Raw genomic sequence first — 24,535 nt, forward strand, 5'->3', positions numbered from 1 at the left:
TTACTGATTTTGAGCATTTTTCATATGTCTGTTGGCCAGAAGATGAGGATGTATGAGGAAAACTGGATGTGGCTTAGGATGCTTCTGCCCAGATTCCATTGGCTACAACCCAAACATGAGATCCTTACCTAATTGCAAAGGGAGGCTGGAAAATGCAGTCTGCCTGTGAGGGCAAACAGCGGAAATGGATGAGCATTCAACCACTTTTGCCAAATACCCCTTTACATACTCGTAACTTTATTTCAAACGGTTTATTTCTGGACTGACATTTCTGGACTATGAAATTGCTACATCGTGTGCGTGATCATTTTGCAAAAGACCATAATAACTCCTATTTCTGTCAGCGGAGTAAAAATGCTCAGCACCATTCTTGCTGTTCTAAATCTCCCCTCTTGAAGTGCTAAAAGACTAGAAACTGAATTGACTAGATTCTTATGTCAACAGGGTCCTGGTTTACCTTCCACCAATGAGAGGCATTCTTGCTGTGACATTAGGAAGGGCAAAGAAAGCAAGCAGCTTTTATTTCATTGCACACGTGGACAGCAGAAATGGCACATGCACCGGCTTCCAAGTAATGTTCTGCAATGTGCAGTTTATTGGCAACGGTTTGGCCTGAAATTCCTGCACCACTGGATTTCTAGAAGCCAGGAGGAACTTCTACTGACTTGTTTCCTTAGTCTGATGGTTTAGGGAGCATATCATTTCTTATATAAAATCTCTTCCTACTTGAAATATTTAAAGTAATTTGTTTTCCAGACCAAGAAGTAACTTCTACATCAACCCAGCATGTCTTTTGTCTTTAATGACCTTTTTTTCCACATATAATTTTTTACTTCTTGTATTTTAAATGTATCTATGTTGTACATTATAGTTGTGGAGTTGTTTACCTTAGTTAACATAAATATTTTGTAAAACTTCTAAATTTTATAATTTAAAGTCATTTAATCTATCTGGAATTTACTTTTGTCTACATTGTGACAGCTAGTATAATTTATTAAATAAATCACATTTTCCCATCCAACTGAAATACCATCCATGTCCCAAATGCCTTGATCGATTTCTAGGCCACCTAGTATATTCTAGTGGTGTAGTTGTTTATTCCTAAGCAATGCCATATAGTGCTGATTGCTTTGGCTTTATGAAATATTTTCACAACTGCTTTATAAATTTAAATTCAACAGAAATCATCTAACACAGTAATTTGCACTACCAGGTTAACTCAGTTATATAGAGAGCTCAAAATAAAACTTATTTTTCTATCTCTGAGCATGTATTTGAACTTCCTATAAATGTTAATAACAAACGACTGTTTTAAGGCAGCAATGGTCATTCCTAACCTGATCTAAATGCTTGAGAGGGAGCAGGCTCACTATTCTCACTGATTGCTGTTATTATAAGTGAATACTGAAAAACTGAATTTGAAATGTTATAATAATCAAATGCTACCTTTTAAAAAATTTATACATATTTTATATATAGGACTCCATAAAAGATTTTGTTTATAAAATGGGTAGCATTATTAATAAAATTTAAAACTCTTGGTCTAGGGGCACCTGGGTGGCTCAGTCAGTTAAGTGTCCGACTTCAGCTTAGGTCATGATCTCACAGTCCATGAGTTCGAGCCCCGCGTCGGGCTCTGTGCTGACAGCTCGGAGCCTGGTGTCTGCTTCAGATTCTGTGTCTCCCTCTCTCTGACCCTCCTCCATTCATGTTCTGTCTCTCTCTGTCTCAAAAATAAAAAAATATCAAAAAAAATTTAAAAAATAAATAAATAAATATATAAATAAATAAATAATAAAACTATTGGTCTAATACATAAACTTGTGTTGCCTTCAAAATCAATCATTTAACTCTGATTTTTTATTGAGATATAGTTTACAAAACAGAGTTCACCCTTTAAAGTGTTCAATTGAGTAGCTTTTAGTATATTCACAAAGTTTTGCATTGACCACCACTATCTAATTCCTGTTTGTGTGATTTTTTATTATTAAAAAATAGAAAAACAAAAGTACAATTTTCAGTCAATAAATATCATTGGATCCATATACAGTTTGTTACAGAAAGTGAAGTCCACGATTTTAGAATGATGGCCATAACTTATCAACCAAGTAATCAGTTTTCACACAGTTTCAATAACTGCAGCAATTTCCTTGAACTGTCTGTAGAAATTCTGCAGAGAAAAAAGGAAAATATTAACTTTGCTTTTAGAGGATAGGTTAAGTAGTTCTTTTACTTATATCTGACCACTAGAGGCTATAGGACATATTAAGTTTGTATGTTAATGTCTATATCACAATTATTATTGGAAAGTTATACAAAACAAACAAATGCAATTTGCAAATTGCAAGCAAAATTACTATTGTAGGGTTGGATAATTAGCTCATGATTAAACTTTTCAGAGGAGCACGTGGAAGGCTCAGTCAGTTAAGCGTCAGACTCTTGATTTTCAGCTCAGTTCATGATCTTAGGGTCATGAGATTGAGCCCCCCATTGGGCTCCATGCTGGGTATGAAGCCTGTTTACAATTCTCTCTCTCTCCCTCCACTGCTCATGCTCTCTCTCTAAAAAATAATAATAAATAATAAAAACAAAATAAAGCACAAAACAAAATTCTTTTGATATTATACCAGAAAGCGTTATTAAATACCCAACATTGTACTAGGCAATGAAGATAAAAACAAAAATGAGTTTGGGGGACACCTGGCTGCCTCAGGCAGTACAATATACAACTCCTGATCTCGGCGTTATGAGTCTGAGCCCCATATTGGGTGTAGAAATTATTTAAAAATAGAATCTTTGAAAAAAATGACAGTTTGGTTTCCAGGCTTCAAACCACTTTAAATTTAGTGAAAGACTGTATTTCAGAATGATAGGAGCTGCCTTGTTTAAGATATGGGTTTAGTTACAATAAGAGAAACCCAATAATGACAATGGTTTAAATGGTAGAAGCGTATTTCCCTTTCATTTAAAAATTAAGATGGTGGGGCGCCTGGGTGGCTCAGTCAGTTGAGTGTCCAACTTCGGCTCAGGTCACGATCTCACCACTCATGAGTTCGAGCCCCGTGTCAGGCTCTGTGCTGACAGCTCGGAGCCTGGAGCCTGCTTCGGATTCTGTGTCTCCCTCTCTCTCTGCCCCTAACCCACTCACATTCTGTCTCTGTCTCTCTCAAAAATAAATTAACATTAAAAAAAATTAAAAATTAAGCTGGCATGGTTGTTGTCCTATAAAAGTCATCTTTTTTTCCAATCTCCCAAATCTCCAATAAGAGAGGGAGCAAGCAAATTCTCTTTTCCTTTCTTCTCCTCTACCCACCAGGAAGCTAGGAGGCAAATTTGAAACTTAACCTCATCAATTAGGATACTCTCTAATGACTTACATATTTTCATTTTCCTTCTTATTTGGTCTTAATTCTCTATTTTACTACTTAAGAGTATATATATTTCGTTTTAATTTATATGTAAACTCATTATGGAAAGAAGTTGGATGTCACTATTTCCTTTTTTTTTTTTAAGTTTATTTATTTATTTTGAGAGAGGAAGAGAGAGAGTGCAAGTGGGGAAGGGGCAGAGAGAGAGAGAGGGAGAAACAGAATCCCAAGCAGGCATTAAGCCTATTTCAAAGTTAAGATTCATTTAGCTTATCATTCTTGAAATTAAGCCTAAAAAGAATAAGAATAAAACAGTTAAATGCAAAGTAAGTATCCTACCAGAGAAGACAAAAACGTCCTAAATATATTCACAGAGGAGCACTGTGAAAGTGATCAAATGTGACGGTACACAAATTCAGCATTATATTGAAAGTACTGAAATTTATCAAGATCCCAAAGAAAAAAAATTTAGATCTTTTGTGTGTACTAATAAATACACATCAAAACAGCTGCAAATACAAACAATTAAAATTTTCCCTCAAGAAAGATTGCGTGTTTAAGTAGCAATTACAGAATCAGGAACTACAATTGAATGAGTGAAATCACAAACCTGAAACTGTGGAATTGTCATTTCAAAGGACTTGTTCTTCACTTGGCCTGAATGATCCATCACCTTCAGCAACACTGCAACGTAAGGATACTTGAGAGATCTGCAACTGTCTGAGCTCACTGCCATCCCCAGTTTCCACTGAAAATCTACAAGCTGTAATGAAACATTACAGAACAATACATTGGTAATAACAATGCCATGAATGCAGATATTTATTCAGTTTTACTGCTCTCACATTGAACTTTTAGTTTCAATGCTGGTCAGAGTAAAAGAAAATACCTTCATTTAATACTGTTATGGGAACAATAATCAAATGAAAATGGAGAGAGGCAATAAGGGATATAAAGAGCTAGAAAACAATACTGTCATAATTACAACAGTAAACACACACACGCACACACACACACAAATCTTCACCAGGTATAAAATGGAGGTAGAAGGAAGATGTGGTATTCCTAGGTTTCCTTTCATTTTGCTCTGGCGTTTAAGGGGACTCCCAATGCCTTGTGGCCTCTCTTACCTCACTTTCCTGTTCCACATATGCTTTCTCCCATCCCACAACCCAAAAGTCCTGAAGTGGAAGGTGAATTAAATACCATCTCCTTATGTGACTGAGACTCACATGGGAATCATTCCAGTTTCCTTCTTCATGAGGATCCTCAGCCTAAAGCCTTACACTGACATAAACACTGGGTGATAAGGTGGTTTTAGATTTCATCACTGAGGATGATGAACACTCGTCAGGTGAGGTGCTATGTAGTTTACATGTATTCAATGCCTCACTGAATCATCATAACATCATAGGCTATTATTTCTATTTTGCAGATGACAAAACTGAATTTCAGAGAGCTTAGATAGCGTGTGCAAGGTCACACATTTCTGTGATCAGAACTGAAACCAAAGTCTGTTTGACTCCAAAGATTACTGCTTATTGACTACTAGCTGTCTTTACTTTTAATCTATTTTCTATCAATGACTGCTCAGTGTTGCTGTGGCATAAAACAAGATTGGATAAATGCAGCTCTTAAAACTGACTCTAAAACAGCAGACTGTGAGTAGAGGAATTCTGTTTCTTGTTTCAAAGCTTAGACAAGTAAATGGTACACAGCAGGCACTCACAAAAAATACTTGTTGACTACTTTTTTTGAGAGAGAAGGCAAGTATGCATGTGCACATGAACAAGCACTCGTGCCAGCAGGGGGAGGGGCAAAGGAAGAGGCAAACAGACTCTTCAGCAGGCTCCACACACAGCACAGAGCCTGATGCGGGGCTCAGTCTTATGACTGTGAGATCATGACCTGTGCCGAAATCAAGAGTTGGATGCTTAACCAACTAAGCCACCCAGGTAACCCTTGAATGATACTTTTTGCTACCAAATTAATGCTGATAGGACAAAAAGCTTTCCTTGTTAATAAATCTCTTTTTATAAAATTTGGGATCTTTTATAAACAAGACTTATCTATATACCGCCTAGACGAGACATGCTCCAGAGGTAAGAAGGCAAACAGACTGAAAATGAAGGATGGAAAAAGATATTCCATGCAGATAGAAACCAAAGAAAGCTGAGGTAGCTATGCTTAATACCAGACAAATAGACTTTAAAACAAAGACTGTAATAAGAAACAAAAAGGAAGTTACATAATGATAAAGTAGTCAATCCAACAAGAAGATATAATGTGTAAATATTTATGCATCCAACATAGGAATACTAGATATACAACGCAAATATTAACAGACCTAGAATGAGAAATAGACAGCAATATGATAGTAGGAGACTTTAATACCCTTCTTATATCAATGGATAGAACATCCAGATGGAAAATCAATAAAGAAACATCAGCTTTAAATAACATGTTAGCCCAAATGGACTTAACAGTATTTACAGAACATTCCATCCACAGGCAACAGAATACACATTCTTCTCAAATGCACATGGAACATTTGCTAGGATCGATATCCTCTGAGGCATCTCTTCCAACCACAATGGTATGAAACTAGACATCAATTACAAGAAAAAATCTAGAATATCCACAAATATGTGGAGACATAACAACATGCTACTAAATAATAGACGGGTCAAAGAAGAAATGAAAAGAGAAATCTAAAAAATACCTTGAGACAAAGCAAAATGCAAATGTAGCATGCCAAATTGTGTGGGATGCAGCAAAAGCAGTTCTAAAATAGAAGTTCATGGTGATAAATGCCTACATCAAGAAACAAGAAAAATCTCAAATAAATAAGCTAACTTTACACTTCAAGAAAACAGAAAAGGAACAGATGCCCAAAGTCAGCAGAAGAAAGGATATAACAAAGATTAGAGTAGAAATAAATGAAATAGAGACTAAAAAGACAATAGAAAATATGAAGAAAACTAAAAACTGGTTCTGCAAAAGACAAAATTGAGCATTTTAACTTAAAGATTAAACAAAAATTAAGGCTTACCAAGAAAAAAGAGGAAAATAAAATCCAAAATGAAAGAGGAGATGTTATAAGTGATTCCACAGAAATACATAGGATCATAAGATACCACTGTAAACACTTACATACCAACAAATTGAACAACCTAGAAGAAATGGAAAAATTCCTAGCAACATACAAACCACCAAGCATGAATCATGATGAATTAGGAAATATGAACAGACCAACTACTAGCAAGGAGAGTGAATCAGTAATCAAAGACTTCCCAACGAACAGAAGTCAGAGACCAGATGGCTTCACTGATGAATTCCACCAAACATTAAAACAAGAATTAATATGAATCCTTCTCAAACTCTGCCACAAAACAAGCAAAACAAAACAAAAAACCAGGGAGAACTTTTCCAAACAAACTTATGAAGCCAACATTACCCTGATACTAAAAGGAGACAGGTATGCCACAAGAACAGAAAATTACAGGCCAATATTCCTGATGAACATAAATGCAAAATTCTCAAAAAAATATTAGCAAACTGAATTCAACAGTATATTAATAGGACCATATACCATGATCACATCAGTTATTCCAGGGATGCAAGGTTGGTTCAACATCTATAAATCAGTCAATGTGATACACATTTAAAAAAAATAATAAAAAATAAATAAATAAAATAAAAAGATAAAAGATAAAAATCATATATAATCATCTCAATAGAAGCAGAAAAAAGCATCTGACAAACTTCAATATCCATATATAAAAAAAAAAACAACAACCTCTCAACAAAGCAGCTATAGAGGGAATATACCTTAACATAATAAAGGCTATATATATGTATGTGTGTGTGTATATATATATATATGATAAATATATGACAAGCTTACAACTAACATGATACTCAATAATGAAAAGCTAAAAGCTTTTCCTTTCAGATCAGGAACATGATGATGATGTCCACCCTCACCAATTTTATTCAACATAGAATTAGAAGTGCCTAGTCATTAGGCAAGAAAAACAAGTAAAAGGCATCCAAACTGGAGGGAAAGAAGTAAAACTGTCACTATTTGCTGATGACATACAAAGGAAACCTTAAGGATTTCATTAAGAAAGAATAAAAAAAATAAAAATTAAAAAAAACTGGTAGAACTAATAAATTCAATAAAGTTGTAGGGTACAAAAGGAATACATAAAAATCTGTTGCATGTTTATGCACTAATAATGAACTCTCTGAAAGAGAAATGTTTTCTCAATTTCTCTTTCAGATAGCTCATTAGAAAATAATACCATTTATGATTGCATCAAAAAGACTAAAATACCTAGGAATAAATTTAACCAAGGAGGTGAAAGACCTATACACTGAAAACTACAAGACATTAATGAAAGAAATTGAAGACACAAATAAATGGAAAGATATCCTGTGCTCATGGATTGGAAGAATTAATGTTGTCCTTACTACCCAAAGCAATCTACAGATTCAATGCAATCCCTATCAAAATCCCAATGATAATTTTCACAGAAATAGAAAAAACTCCTAAAATAAGTATGAAAGCACAGAAGACCCCAAAGAGCCAAAGCAATTTTAGAAAGAACAAAGCTGGAGGCATCACGCTTTCTGGTTTCAAACTGTATTACAAAGGTATAGTAGTTTTAAAAGTACGGTATTGGCATGAAAAAAGACACACAGGTCAAATGCAACATAATCGAGAGCTCACAGAAATAAACCCATGCATATAAGGTTATTTAGCTTATGACAAAGGAGGTAAGAATATACAGCAGTGAAAGGACAGTATCTTCAATAAATAATACTGGGAAAACTGAGCAGCCACACGCAAAAGAAGGAAACTTAACCACTATCTTATACCATACATAAAAATTTACTCAAAATGCTTAACGACTTGAAAGTAAGACCTGAAACCATAAAATTCCTAGAAGAAAATGTAGGCAGTAAGCTCCCTGACACAGAAGTCTTGGTGATGATTTTTTGAGTTTGACACCCAAAGCAAAAGCAGCAAAAGCAAAAGTATACAAGTGGGACTACATTAAATTAAAAAGCTTCCGCATAGCAAAGGAAACCATCGGCAAAATGAAAAGGTGGGGTGCCTGGGTGGCTCAGTCACTTGAGTGCTGGACATCAGGTCAGGTTATGATCTCATGGTTCCTGGGTTCAAGCCCTGCATTGGGCTCCCCACTGACAGTGCCGAGCCTGCTTGGGATTTCTCTATCTGCCCCTCTCCCACTCTCTCTCTCTCTCAATAAATAAATAAACTAGCAAACAAACCTTACCAAAAAGGCAACCTACTGAATGGGAGAATATAACTGCAAATCATAAATGACAAGGGGTTAATATCCAAAAAATGTAAAGAACTCATACAACTCCATACAAACAAACAAACAAACAAACAAACAAAAATCGGACTTAAAAATGAGCAGAAGCGGGGGTGCCTGGGTGGCTCAGTCAACTGAATGACCGACTCTTGGTTTTGGCTCAAGTCATGATCTCACAGTTTATAGATTTGAGCCCCACGTCGGGCTCTGCTGTCAGTGTACAGCCTGCTCAGAATTCTCTCTCTCCATCTCTCTCTGCCCTTTGCCTGCTCATTCCTCTCTCTCTCTCATTAAATAAACTTAAAAAAAAAATGAGAACACTAAATAGACACTGTCCCAAAAAAAAGACACCTAAATCTCCAATAGGTACATGAAAAGATGCTCAACATCATTAATCATCAGGGAAATACGTGTCAAAATCATAATATCACCCCACACCTGTCAGAAATGCTATTATAAAAAAAAAAAACAAGAAATAATCATTTATGAGAAGGTAGAGAAAAGGGAACCCTCATGCACTGTTGGTAGGAATATAGATTGGTGCAGCCACTATGAAAAACAGTATGAAGCTTCCTCAAAAAATTAAAAATATAACTGCCAAATGATCCAGCATTCCCACTTCTGGGTAGTTATCTGAAGAAAATGAAAACACTAATTCAAAAAGATATCTGCATTCCCATGTTCATTGCTGCATTGTTACACTAACCAAGATATGGAAACAACCTAAGTGGCCATCACTGGATGAATGAATAAGGAAAATGTAGTACGTACAAACAACGGAATATTATTCAGCCATAAAAAAGAATATGCAACAACATAGCTAGACCTTGAGAACATTATGCTAAGTGAAAAAGACAGAAAAAGAAAATACCGTATGATCTCTTACATGTGGAATCTACAAAAGAAAACTAAGCACATAAAACAGAGCACGCTGGTGGTTGCAAGAGGGGGTTGGGGGAGTGGGAGAAATGGGTGAACTTTTTTATTAGTTTAAATAAACTGAACTTTTAAAAATTTAAATTTAAAATTAAAGGAGGGATTGGTGGAGACCAAAATTTTCTCCCGTCTCAGATGCACTTTGGGCTACTCTGCTAATATAATAAAGCCAGGCTAGTGCTATAGAAGGTTAACATCTTTAATAGGTAAAAAGATTGTGTAATTCCATTTTAAATAAAAGTTTTCTATGTAAAAATAAAGGAGAAGATAACAGAAGAACTACAAATGGTTAATAAACTTATGGAAAAGTACTCACCTTCATTAGGAAACAGAGAAATGCAAATTTGAACCACAATAAGATACCACCACACACCTACCAAAATGGCAAAATCTTTAATCTGCCAATTCCAAGTACTGGCAATGAAGTATGTGTCACATGCTATCGATGGAAGCCTAAATTGGGCTAATGTTTTGGAGTATTGGTTTTATCTAGTAAAACCAAAGTTACATATACCTCTGATCCAGCAACTCAATTACTAGAGATATATCCTAGAAAAACTTGTGCATATGTACACAGAATACATGTATGTTCTGAGCAACTATATCCCTAATAGCCCTAAACTGAAACCACCCAAATATTCATCAGTAGTAAGATGGATAAGTGAAATATGTACAGCTATGAACTTCAGCTACACTTAACACCAAAAATGTTGAAAGAAATGAAGTCAAAAGTTACGTGATTCCATTCACTTAAACTTGAGAAATAGGAAGTATAATATTAAGGTTGCATACACACGTGGGAAAACTATACATAAAGGTCAGAACATGATTATCACAAAAGGATCGTCATTACCTCTAGGGAGGAGGGAATGGAGGGGTTTGATTGGGGAAGGGCATGTGGTGGGCTTCTGGAATACTGGTAATGGTCCATTTCTTGAATTTGATTGTGGTTACAAAGGTGTTCACTTTAAAATTATTCATTAAGCTGTCCACGATAATGCACTTTTTTTGCCTATGCTATCTTGTAGGTATCAGGTGTGGGAAGTGAATATAAATCAGTGAGTTTCACATTTCTGGTTGAAAGGAAAATTTTATTGTACAATACAGTGACCAAGGGAATGCTTTACAGAGGGCATAAGCTTTCAGCTCAGTTTTGAAGATTAAATACAACTGAATATGAGAGGAAAATGTGTTTTCTTTATATATTCCATAAATATACATGTAACAAAAAAATAAATGTTTAATAATATTTAGCTGAACCAACTAGAGATGGAGATAGTCAGTATCTGGTATAAGAGATAGAGCATTGGGGCGCCTGGGTGGCTCAGTCGGTTAAGTGTCTAACTTCGGCTCAGGTCATGATCTTACAGTTCGTGAGTTTGAGCCCCACATCAGGCTCTGTGCTGACAGCTCGGAGCCCAGAGCCTGCTTCAAGTTCTATTTCTCCCTCTCTGCCCCTTCCTCTCTCATGCTCTGCCTCTTTCTCTCAAAAATAAATAAAAATTAAAAAAAAAAAAAAGAGAGAGAGAGAGAGAGAGATAAAGCATTTACGTGCCTTAAAGGGGAAGGCTTCTATAAGGAAGTATGGAATATAAAGCTGACAAAAGAAGTCAAGAAGCCAAGAAATCTTTTCGAATTCTGAGTTTTCAGAGGTTTTCAAAGTATTCTCGTATACTTGATCTCATGGGAAATATATCATATTAAGTCATTTAAATGTTTCCTGTATGCAGTGGGGACTCACTGAAACTTTTCAGTAAAAGGAATGATATGAAAGTATTGATTAAAAAACATTCATCTGGTGGCAGCAGAATACAATAATCCAGGTGCCTGATTATTTTAAGTGCCTGAACTGAGGTGGTAAAGGTAGGGTTAAGCTGATCCTTAAAGAATGAATCAGTAGGCCTTGATTATTTTCCTCATAATTATGGGAGAGATCCAAGACAACTATGAAAATCCGAGTGCGGATGATGAGAATTCTGATATCATGTATCAATTAGGACTCTATATATCCAGTCCAAAGGTATTATCAAGTGGTGATAGAGGATATTTAAATAGCAATGTTCAGTAAGTGGCTAAAAATCTAGGAACAGAATTTGAGTTCATGATTAGACATAACAGTTTTTATATTAGATCAATGGTGATACTCATTCTTAAACTTATTCAGCCTATACAATTCCTTGTTGCTTTCCTGTATACAGGAAAATGGTACAGAAAATCATTACCTATTTGACTTCATCTGAAATAAAACTCTGGATTATTTAGACCATTTCAAACCAAAAAGCAATTAAGGAATACAATGTTGGAATCCACTGATCATTGCAACGGTGGAACGGGCAGGTGAGGAAATATGAAGAACTTACTGTGCAAAATGAGTATTCCTAAATAAAAAAAAGCTGGGGTTAGGTTTATGAGATGAGAATTTTTCAAATCGTAACCTGAACATTTAAGTGCAAATTAAAAGCAAATTATAGGGGCGCCTGGATGGCTCAGTTGGTTAAGCATCCAACTTCGGCTCAGGTCATGATCTCACAATTCATGAGTTTGGGCCCTGTGTCGGGCTCTGTGCTGACAGCAGCCTGGAGCCTGCTTTAGATTCTCTGTTTCCCTCTCTCCCTGCCCCTCCCCTGCTCATGCTCTGTCTCTCTCTCTCTCTGTCTCTCTCAAAAATGAATAAATGTAAACAAAAAAAAATTTTTTTAAGCAAACCTTCTAATAAATGTGGTTTAGCCTTAAATAGGAATTAACTGTATCAAGGATTTTAATAAGAAAAGAACAAAAGAGAAAAATCAGAACAGAACATGCTTCCATTAGGGAGAATATTAAGAATGAAGTAATATAGCCCAAAAACTCTTGTAGAATTACGAACGTGAATTAAAAATGAAAATGTACAAACTAGTACATGAGTAGTGAAAAAAATATGAGAACATCCCAAAGTAAAATGAATACAAAGAAAAAAAAATCACAAAACAAATATAGATATTGAAAGATAAACGAAGACATTAGCTGTAGTCAGTCACACTTAAAATTGATATGGTAGCTGCAATTACTTACACAAAACATCATATAAAAATTGTCCATAAAGAAAAAATATCGATAAAGACCACTTCGGTTTAAATTTAATTTTTATTTTGTCAAAATACGACATAAAATACTAGAAAAACAATCATGTACAACTCCATCCTAGAAACTATTTTCTTACTCCTGTATCCCCATTTCTAGTCCTCATATGTAATTTTTACAGAGTCATAAAATACACACTTCTATGGCCTCTCCTTTTTTAAGTGAAAGTTTGCCAAAGGAAGGAATGCTAACTATTCTGCACACATTAATCTCTCTCAAAAATATTGAAAGGAAAAGACTGGTCAAACAACTCATCCAATGATCTCAAACTAATATAGCTGTTATTCCAACCCTAATTTGTCTGATGCCATATTCTATCCAGTTTTCATTATGCCTAGCTGCAACATGATTACTATCTGGAATTAAATTAAGTTGTAGTAGGTCAAGAAAGTAAATTGGTCTAGAGGGACATGAGAACATTTATCATCTTCTAAATGCTAAACCTGAGCTGTCCAATACAGCAGGCATTACCCAAATGTGACTATTTAAATTAATAAAATAAAAATCGTTTTCAGTTCCTCAGTTGTGCTAGCCACATAGCAAGTGCTCCACGGCCACATATGGCTACTGCTCCCATATTGGACAGTGCCAACCAACACAGAACATTTCTGCCATCATAGAAGTTCTATTGGACAGCGCTATGCCACACCCTGTGTTTACATGTGTAAAGTGATTAAGGCAGGAGTTATTAGCAAATTTCTACTTAAGAATTCATATTACTCTAGTCCAAGTATACATTTTCCAGGTCATTAGTCTTCCTCATTTTCTTAAAGGATTTTTTTTAAGTTTATTTGTTTATTTAGAGAGAGAGAGAGAGGACATACACACAAGCGGGGGAGGGACAGAGAGAGGAGAGCGAGAATCCCAAGTGGGGATTTGGTTGCAGTGACAGCGCATAGCCTGAACCTGAACTGGGGCTGGATCTCACAAACTGGGAGGTCATGACATGAGCTGAAATCAAGAGTCTGACGCTTAACCCAGTAAGCCACCCAGGCTCCCCCTTCCTCATCTTGTTTACAGGCACCTTCACCCATACTCTTTTTAATGTTCTCAGTAGCACTCATCATTATCTGAAATTATTACGTTTCCTTATTTATCACCTGTCTCCCCAAAAAATGCAAACTTCCTAGAGAAAGAACATTATCCACCTAGTTTACTACTGAATCTACTAGAACAGTATGTGGTACAAAGTGAATGTTCAAATAAGTATTGGTTGAACTAATATGTTTGCAACTGCTCAGGCATGTGGTAACTGGTCTCTAAAGATGGCTTCCAACAATTAGTGCCCCCCTCTCTGTACATACATGTCACTCCTCATGTTAAGTGGAGCTTATTCTCCCCCTGCAGCCATCTGAGTTGTCCCTGTGATTGCTTTAAGCAACAGAATATGACAGAAGAGGCTTTCTGGAATCTTTGAGCCTAGACCTTAGGAGAACTGAAAGTGTCTGCCTCCTTCTTCATGGAAGGCTGGCTCTTGGGACTCTCCCTCTTGGAACCCAGCTACCCTAATTTGAGCAGCCATGTAGGAAGAATCAAGTCACTCCAATTATTAGCTCTGGCTGAGCTCTTAGCCGAAGTTATCACTAGCCATGTGAGCCCCCTTCGTTTCTGGCTCAATCACACTCCCAAATGACGGGGAGTAGAAGCTAGCTAAGTCCAGGTAACCCCCAGAGTCTTGGAAGATCATTAAACTGTTGTTTCAAGTCACTGAGTTTTCGGTAGTTTGTTACACAGCAATGATAACTAAAGCAGTGTAAAGATAATCAGCTGAGAATAACTTTGTCAATAAACTTAACATTTATTCTTTAATGACATCGAAAATTCATTCTCATGGGCAGAAGACATGAACAGGCATTTTTCCAAAGACATCCAGATGGCTAACAGACACATGAAAAGATGCTCACTCATCATCGGGGAAATAACAAATCAAAACCACGAGGAGATTCCACCTCACACCTGTCAGAATAGCTAAAATTAACAACACAATAAACAACAGGTGTTGGTAAGGAAGTGTAGAAAAGGGAACCCTTTTGCACTGTTGATGGGAATGCAAACTGGTGCAGCCACTCTGGAAAACAGTATGAAGGGTCCTCAAAAAGTTAAAAATAGAACTACCCTACAATCCAGCAGCTGCACTACTGGATATTTACCCAAAGGATACAAAAATAAAGATTCAAAGGGGTACATGCACCCTGATGTTTACAGCAGCACTACCAACAATAGCCAAACTATGCAGAGTCCAAATGTCCAATGACTGATAAATGAATAAAGAAGTTGTGGTATATATGTATAATGGAATATTACTCAGCCATCAAAAAGGAGGAAATCTTGCCATTTGCCACAAAGTGGATGCAGACAGAGTGTATTATACTAAGTGAAATAAGTCAGAGAAAGACAAATAGCATGTGATTTCACTCATATGTGGAATTAAAGAAACAAAACAGATGAACATATAGGAGGGGGGAGAAAAGAGAGTGGGAAACAAACCATCAGAGACTCTTAAAGATAGAGAACAAACTGAGAGTTGATGGAGGCAGGTGGAGGTGGGATGGACTAGATAGGTGATGGGTATTAGGAGGGCACCTGTTGTGATGAGCACTGGGTATTGTATGCTAGTGATAAATCACTGACTTCTACTCCTGAAACCAATACTGCACTTCATGTTAACTAACTAGAATTTAAATAAAAATTTGAAAAAAAAATTCTCATAATCATATAAATCTGAAATATATTAGTTTCTAGAAATTTTGACAAAAACAGCTAAAAGATATTTCATATTTGGTTAGTGAAACCTGTTATTTACCTCTGAGAGACGCTAATACCTCCAATAAAAATAATACAGAAGAACAAAGCCTTTGCCATTAAGCACGTTCACTACTAATAAATTCATAGTACATATGCCCTCCAACACCAGGTACACATCATCTTCCCTCAAAAGTGTTTTTCATCCTCATTTCATGTCTACTGATGAATGCCATTCCCATAGTGTCACGGGTTTGAAATGGTGGTAAACTGATTTTTCTCTCTCTTACTCAAAATATGTAAGAATTGATAGGTATTCAAATTTTATTTCAGAGAATCCCAACATTTATTCCCTTCTTCTGAGTCTCACTGCTATAGACCTACACAAAGTTGTTTTTGTTTTTTTTAATCTTGCCTTAAATTTTACCATAGCCTCCTAATTAGTTTCTCGCCTACAGTCTTTGTTGGCTCTAATCCAGATTAGAGTCTCCAAATACTGTTTATAGATGAACCAAATCTAATAACACAGGTCAAAACCTGTAAAGTCTACTGTCTCACGAGTTAGTTACCAACCGGGCACTTGAGTCACTGCCCGAAACAATCCCAGTTTTCCCACCCATATCCAAAAGGGACTGCCTCCCTTCTTTAGATTCTCATTCAGTCTTTACACTTATGCTCATACTGCTCATCCTTCTTGCAACAGAATTCTCAAACATCTACTTCAAACTCCTCTCAAAGTCTACCTGCTCCATAAAGTCTACCTGCTCCATGAAGTCTTCCCTGGGTTTACTCAACCTTTCTATGAATACTCCTGTCATTTCTTACACTCGACCATTTACAACATTCTACCTCGTACAGGAGTCATTTGTGGATTTGTCTCCCACCTCTACATCCACTAGACTGTAAACTTCTTAAGGGCAGTTCATACATCCAACACAATACACAAAAGAACAAAAACAGTCATACATTTATGAACCACTTTATAAAATGCACAATAGTTTAAGTCACTATGTCTCATATATGGGAAGAGGGAAAGTAACACAAGATATTATGTGTCAATAAAACATCTTACGTTGATTTGTACCATACAACTGGTAAGAAAGAAAGCGATAACATGTGGCAGCAGTAGGACTAATCATTCACCTGTGAGGAAGAGTTCTAATTAGACATCTAAAGGAAAATCATGAACTACTTCGAAACACTATCAAAATGTGTAAAAATGGATAATCTGAGACCTCTGGTGCTGGGTCATATGTAGCACTATGACTTGTTAGATTTAACAAACAGATTCTGAAGTCAGACAGACCTGAATTTGAATCTCAGCTCTGCTACCTTCTAACAATGTAGCTTTGGATAAGTTACTATGTCGTTATGTTCTAACATTCAATAAGAATTTACTGAAGAATATGATTTTCTAAGCACTGGGGATATAAAAAAGAATAAAACAAAGTTCCTGACCTCAGGACCTTAACTTCCAGTGGGGAAGGCAGGCAATAAACAAATAAATATTAACAACAAGAAATAAATATAAAAAGTGTAAAAAAAAATGCAGAGTAAGGGGATAGAATGACTGGGAAGGTTATTTAGGTAGAGCGTGGGGGAGACTTCTCTGAGGAGTGGCTTTTGAGTAGAAAGGGAACAGAATAAAGGAAAGGAAAAAGCACATGGACCTCTGGAAGAGACAGCATTCTGGACAGAGGGAGAAGCATGCCTGACACAACTAGGGAACAACAATGGGGCCCAGGTAGCTCGAGCGGCATGAGCTACAAGAGATGAGAGATCAGTTTTTGAATGGCCCCGCAGGCCATGGTCAATATATAAGACTTTTTTTCTGGTGTGACAGGAATCACTTAAAAGACTGAGCAGGGTAAAGACCTGGTCTAACTTAAATTGCAAAAGGCTCACTCAAATTGCTGGATAGGGCATCGTGTTTAAGAAGGAAAGCTAGGAGACTCAATTAGGAGCCTATTGTAGTAGTCTAGGCAAGAGGATGAAGGCTTGGACTCAGGTGGTGGCAGGGGAAGATGCCTTTAGAGTATATTTTAAAGATGGAGAGAACAGTATGCTGATGGCTGATAGATAGTATGGGGGGGGGCGGTACGTGAACTCTCACTGGAGGTGTGATCCCAATTAACCTGACTAATTCATACATTGGTGAGAAATATTTAAAGAACAAGAAAAGGTATTATAGCTCAAGCCTAAATGTTAGCTATATCTGGTGCATTTTAAAAAGCATATACTACAAACATAAATGACTGAGAGCTGGGTAATGGATTCTTCTTCCTTCAATGATATTCTTGAATAATCTACCCCCCTGCCCGAGCATTATATTTAGAACCACATCATAAACTAGGAATTAAAATGTTCAATTTAGGAGTTCCTGGAGGTGAAACTCACAAAAGTGTGAGGGTGCCCCCCCCCACCATGACTGGATCCCTGAGATTCTAATTCTCAGACTTGTCCACACTGAGCCTCTAGCAACTTATCAATCATAGTTTGGATGTTCCCATCCTGGCACTGGTTTCCACAGCGATTTCCATTCCGTTAAATTGTAATTCTCTGTATTCACCTCACTGTCTCCCCAATTTGGGGGCAGCAGTTTGTCCTGTGACCTCACTTCTCTGACAGATCTAAGACTTGTTCATTCTTCGGTTTGTTCCGCTTCTTACTCATGGTTAGGATGAAGTGACGTCTTCCATAGTCCGAGCTCCATACATGCCAGACTAGAAACTGACAGTCTAGCACTCATCATAATTTTCTTCATAAAGGTTTTAAACATCTTTTGTTAGATATATTGCAAAGTACTTTATAATTTATGTTGTAAATGATGTCTCTTATAAAAATATTTTTCAGCTATGTGTCTGAATTAAACAATTGAATCATCTTGCTAAAGTCTCATACTAATTCTAATGTTTGTGCATTATCTTGGCTTTTTCTATGTAAACGATCATATAACCTGTGAATGATTGCACAAAAGGAATGAGGAGTAGGCTGAAAACAGCCCCCTCCACCGACCAAATGTCTGCATTCTAATCCCCAAAACCTGTGAATACGTCATCCTAGATGACAAAACAGACTTTACAGACAGGACGAAATTAAAGATCTTGAGATTGGGAGAGTTTCCTGAATTATCCAGGTGGGCCCAACATAGTCATAAGGAGGCAAAAGGTTCAGAGTCACAGGAAAGAGTTGTGGTGATGGCAGCAGAGGTAGGAATGCTGTGCCTTCAAGACAGAAGTAAAAGCCACAAGCCAAGGAGTGCAGACAGCCTCTAGAAACCGGAAAAGAAAAGGAAATAAAATCTTCCCTAGCGCTCCCACAAGGAACACAGCCCAGCCAACACCTTGACTTGAGCCCCACAAAACTAAATTCAGACTTCCACCTTCCAGAACCATTATAAATCTGTGTTGTTTTAAACACTACCCCCCCCAAAGAGGTTCAATTTATTAAAGCCCTATAATCAATATAATTCAGTTTCAGCACGTCTTACTCAACTAAACATATGATTTGGTGTAAGTGAATGGATACAATAATTTATAAGAGACTGAGTCAAAGTACACTAACCCAATAACTCAGAGCAAAGCCAGATAAGGGGGTTGATTAATCTTTCTGAGTGCCCCCTACTTCCCAGGAATCCTCGGAAGCAATAGCATTTGGAGACAGATGACAGAGAGCAGTCAATGACATCCCTCTGCCCTTTTATTTCTTATCTCATCCCTTTCTTACATTTTGTTTGGGCCTGGGAAACTCCTGACCTAAAATGCTCTAGTTTTAGTACTGTTTCTCTGGGAAATGTGTTATTAGGCTATCTGCCTAAAAATAATTTATTACCTGGAACAGGACAGGAACACTTAGAACAAAGAGGCATAAAAATATTTTAAAATTCAAATTCTTATTTCTGGCATAAAAAAGGTAGACATTGAAAGGTTAAAGGAGGTATACTTTCCAGCTACAAAGTAACTTTTTTAAAGACTTCGAACATGTTTGCAGCTCTACCTTTGTATATTTTAACAATTTCTTCTCTTTATATAGCACACGCCACAATACTGTGTACCTGGCTTTGAATAAACTCTCAGCACGAACAGTAATTGCTCTGTCCGCTTTGGGCTGGAGTGGGTGGTGCAGGTTCAATTACAATGGCAGCAGCTACTGCGTCCGGGGCAAAGTGGAAAGAGCAATTCTAGGTGGCGGGACGAAAGTCAAAGACTCGCAGACACAGGCGTTGGACTAGGGGGACAGCTGAGGAAGGCCAGGTGCGACCGCCAGCCCCTTGCCCAGCTGACGCCGGCGGAGGGCGGGGCCGCCCATTCACTCACCTGGTTGGTGACCTGAAATGGAAGCAGAGAACACAATTTAGGGAAAGATCACTCTAGCTCCAGAGCCCCGCTGCCCCGGCTCCTCTCAGGACAGGACTTACCTTGGACTTGGCATCCAGTTGCGGCTCGCCGCAGTCCTCCATACCAAACCGCTGAGGCTCACACCACCTACCGATCAGGTGGTCTGTCCCCGGGCGCCAGCACTTCCGCTTCCTCCTCCCGCCCCTCGCGGACCGGCGCACGCAGCGGAAGTAGGGGGACTTGAAACAAACATATTTGTGTAACTCACCCTGAGTGTTAATTAAATATTAGTTTCAAGGAGACACTCAGCAGCAAGGAAATTTCTATGGGGGAAAGGTCCCAAGATTTTGGAGATACCTTATGAAGTGATGGATAGATTAACTTCAGTATGCCTCCTTCCCCTTCTGACCTGGAAACGTGGACTCTTCCGGTCTGGGCCCACAGCGCTTTTTGCGCGCGTGAGCTGGCGGGCGCGCGACTAATGTATCTCCACAAAGTTCAAAAACAGCTGGACCACCACATCCTTTCCTCCCACAGAAGTCGTTGGACTGGGAGATCCCAATGGTAACTATAGTTATATGATTAGCTTTTGTCACTCGGATTTACTGCACTGGCCCAGCTGCGGTGGGATGGGGATGCTATTCTTTATCACGCTGCCACTGACCTACTCCAGCCCTCAACGTGACCGCGGGAATAACCTTCTCATCTGGTCTTCTTTCCTCCTACGCAGCTCACATCCCTTCTACCCAGTAGCTAAAGCGACTTATCTTTCTCGCCAAATTTTTATTTTAAAAAACGCAAATTTTTAGAGAAAAGTTGCAAAAGCAGTTCAATGAACATCTCTATACCCTTCATCTAGATTCACCAACTTAACATTTTAACCATTTGCTTTACCTTTAGCTCCATACACGGTAATGATGGCATTTCATCTCTAAATACTTGAGCATGTGGCGCATTTCCTAAGTCATCACAATACTACCACAATACTACTACACAGATTTAACACTGACAAAATACTGGGATCTAACACGTCGGGCAAGTTCAAATTTCTCCAGTGGTCTCAACGACATTCTTTAAAACTTGCCAACCCTACCCACCCCCAGAATCTAATCAAGAACTACTTGTTGAATTTAGTTATTGTGTCTGCTCTGTCTCTTCAAATCTAGAACTGCACTATTGAAGGGTCCATCGGACTGCAGTGGTTTTTCACTGGACCCTCTGAGGGAGAATCTGTTCCTGGGTGTTGCCAGAACTCAGTTCAATGAAGGTCCCACTTCCTTGCTAGCTTTTGGATGGGGGTTCTCAGTGTCTAAAGGACATCAGCATTCTTTGGCTTGTGGCCCTTTTCCTCTGTCTTCAAAGCCATTAATGGCAGGTCAGGTCCTCCTCACACTTTGAATCATTCTGACCTCCCCTTCTGCATCATCTCTCCTTTCTTGTCTTCTTTCACCAATCTCTGACTCCAGCTTGAGCAGCTTCTGTCTTTAAGGTCTCAAATGATTAGACTGAGCATACTCAGATAATCCAAGATAATCTCTACATCTCAAGGTCCACAACCTTAAATAACCTACACAATCCTTTCAGAGCAGTACCCAGATTAGTGCCTGATTGAATAACCAGGGGAGGGGACCCTTAGGGGGAGGGGCATCTTTAAAATTCTGCCTACTGCGAACAGTCATAGGATTGTTGGAGAATTACATTAGTTAACACATGTAAAACCCCTAGAATTGTGCCTGGCATGTAACACTGAGAATCTGTGCCAAACAGCCACTGACTCAAGGTTATTCGACATGATTAAAAGTCCTAACTGGCTTGGGAACATAGCACTGAATTAATCCAGTGGTTTCTTTCCTATGAAAGAAACTCTGGAAAGATAGGACACTGGTGATGCATCCCACTGGTATGTGCATCAATTCTGTTTGTAAGGGAATATTTCTCTGAAGTTCTTGGTTGCCATCAGATTATGATCCATGTCAAGATTATGCTCCTTGGAGGGCTGCATGCCTGCACACACGCATGCACACACATACACACACTCAAACACTTCTTAATTACATAAAAATGCTTCCAAAAGGTGATATAAAGAAGTTAATTTTTGTGTTTTTCACACAAAAAAGGTTTTTTTGTATGTTTTTTGTTTTGTTTTGTTTTTTTAGACATAAGTGTCCCTTTTCAAAAATCTATTGATAAAATTTGGGGAGAGTAAGATGTCAGTAGAGTTCAGGCCAATCTTCACCCATCGTTAATCTTGTTCTTGCGCTCTTGACACTTCATCAGCACATAGAATCAAGTGCTTATTTTTAAGACCTCCATCTTATAAAAGATCAGAATGTATGCAAGCTTCAGACTTGAAAAACACAGATTTTATGAATAGAGTCAAGAAAAATGCTAATATTAAAGATGTAGAGGCATAACTTCTGCTTTATTTATTTTTTGTGATTATGTGTAAATAAGACATAAATAAAACGTTTTTTGGAACTCTTTTTTAAAAATTATTTTACTTATTTTTGAGAGAGAGAGAGAGAGTGTGTGTGTGTGTGTGTGTGTGTGTGTGTGTAAGCAGGGGAGGGGCAGAGAGAGAGGGAGACACAAAATCCAAAGCAGTCTCCATACTCTGACCTGTTAGCACAGAGCCCGACACAGGGCTCAAACTCACATACCATGAAATCATGACCTGAGCCGGAAGCAGAAGCTTAACCAACTGAGCCACCCAGCCCCCCCTTTTTTTGAGCTCTTAAACAAACAAACAAACAAACAAACAAACAAAATGAGCACTGACCGATGTATAGGAGGATGTCCACAAAACTATGGCATGAACTCTGACCTCACAAGGGTTACAGTGTAATGGAGAAAATATAATTGACACACATGAAGCAAGTAATACTTCAATCTAAGCTTTTATTTTAGGGCTTTTTTTTTTTTTTTTTTTTTTTTGTGCCAAGTGGTATTAGCCCAGCTCAAACTAGCCTGAGCAAAATAGCAAAATCATCGTCTCACAGGCATGGCCTCTGAAATGTAAGGGTAGAGCCAACTGCAGGAATCTCATAGAATTATGAGACTTGAATAGCAAAGGGACCAAACTCTGTTTCTCAACTGTAATCTGACCTTCAATTTGTCTGTTGGCTTCATTCTCTTAGGCTTCTCCATATCTGCCTATGGACACATGACTTCTAGCATCTCTGAGGTCATAACCTGTGGTTTATAATCCAAAGGGAAAGAGAAAGCTGCTCTCCCATCTCAATTCTTAGAAAGGAGACCACTTTGCTTATTTGGGTCATCTGCTTACCCCTTGGACCAATACTGGGTTTAGGGTGATGCAATACTATTCTTTCCCTATGTCCCCTGTTGTGGCCACAAGAGGTAGAATTGTATAATTGGCAGAGTCACTAGCAGCAAAAGGGATAAGAAGATGCACCCTAGGAGGTGCAGGTGAGGACAATGCCACAAAACCTGGATGAAAAGATACTGAAGGAACAAAAACAGATAGCCACTAAATACATTTACTAATACTGTATTATACTATTCTACACAGTCAGTGGATGTGGTAGGCAGAATAATGGGCCCCCAAAGATGTGTTAAAAGATAAACTGAGGCCAATTAAAAATTTTAAGAGTTTATTTGAGCAAAAATCGATTCCAATTGGGCAGTGCCATACCAGAAGTTTGTTAGGAACACTCCACTGATGGGAGCTCAGAGATTTCAGAGAGAAATGGTGGAAGCAAAGTAAGGAAAATATTGATTGGCGGTGGCTTAAGCCTAGTTGTCTAGTTATGATTTGGTTGCCCTTAGTATAGATCCTATAACCTTGAGGCATTTGTAGGCACAGATTTTGGTTTGCTTACGTAGGCCACCACAGCATCAGAGCCATCCTAGTCTGATGGCCTCCATGTTTAATTAATTTAACAAATATTCACTTCTAAATCCCCAGAATCTATGAAAATACTGTGTTACATAGCAAGGGAGCATTAAATTTACAGATGGAATTAAGTTTGCTAATCAGAGAATCTTTAAAAAGAATTTTTTTAAGTTTATTTATTTTGAGAGAGAGAAAGCACAAGTGGGGGAGGGGCAGAAAGAGAGGCGAGAGGGAGAATTCCAAGCAGGCTCCGTGCTGCCAGCACAGACAGAGCCCAATGTTGGGCTTGAACCCCTGAACTATGAGACTGTGACCTGAACCAAAGTTGGATGCTTAACCAACTGAGCCACCTAGGCGCTCCTCAGAGAATCTTAAACTAAGGACATGTTCCCGGATTACTGAGGTGGGCCCAGTGTAATCACAATGGCCCTTATATGTAGAAGATGGTGACAGAGGAGTTAGAGTCAGAGAGAAAGTGTCAGTGGTGGAGGCCAAGAGCCAAGGAAGGCAGGCAGATTCTTGAAGCTGGAAAAGGAATGAAAATGAGTTCTCCCATCCAGGAGTCGAGCCTGCTAACACCTTGACTTTAGCCCAGTGAGACCCGTTTTAGACTTCCGACCTTCAGACTGTAAGATAACAAATTTCTGTTTTTTCAAGTCACAGAGTTTGTGGAAATTTGTTCCAGCAGTAATAGGAAACCATGACAGTGCTGGAGGCTGTAGAGTCACATAGCCCTGAATCTGAATCTAAATCTGTCTTCTCACACTCAGCTGTGTGACTTCAGGAAGGTAACCTTCCTGAACAACAGCTTTCTAATCTGTAAAACCG

The 24,535-nt window shown here is 38.0% G+C and overlaps 2 protein-coding genes across 3 annotated transcripts in view; one reads left to right on the top strand and one right to left on the bottom strand.

Annotated features, from left to right (window-relative positions):
- The window catches only part of UCHL3 (ubiquitin C-terminal hydrolase L3), a 98,511-nt gene that overhangs the window by 25,467 nt on the left and 48,509 nt on the right, over nucleotides 1-24,535 (top strand). The window lies entirely within an intron of this gene.
- Nucleotides 1,963-4,131, bottom strand: COMMD6 (COMM domain containing 6). The gene is made up of 2 exons (XM_027065024.2): nucleotides 3,979-4,131; nucleotides 1,963-2,170 (listed from the first exon to the last, which is right to left on the bottom strand). The coding sequence occupies exons 1-2, from the start codon at nucleotides 4,102-4,104 to the stop codon at nucleotides 2,120-2,122; spliced, it is 177 nt and encodes a 58-aa protein (XP_026920825.2). The 5' UTR covers nucleotides 4,105-4,131; the 3' UTR covers nucleotides 1,963-2,119.

Source organism: Acinonyx jubatus, chromosome A1 (assembly GCF_027475565.1).
Source record: "Acinonyx jubatus isolate Ajub_Pintada_27869175 chromosome A1, VMU_Ajub_asm_v1.0, whole genome shotgun sequence".
Classification (NCBI taxonomy): Eukaryota; Metazoa; Chordata; class Mammalia; order Carnivora; family Felidae; genus Acinonyx; species Acinonyx jubatus.

Bases quoted from the DNA above. Each gene is read 5' to 3' on its own strand.
- COMMD6 (XM_027065024.2), bottom strand. From the start codon at position 4,104: ATGGCAGTGAGCTCAGACAGTTGCAGATCTCTCAAGTATCCTTACGTT. The intron at 2,171-3,978 runs GTTTGTGATTTC...TTTTCTCTGCAG, and splicing joins TGACAATTCCACAGTTTCAG to AATTTCTACAGACAGTTCAA.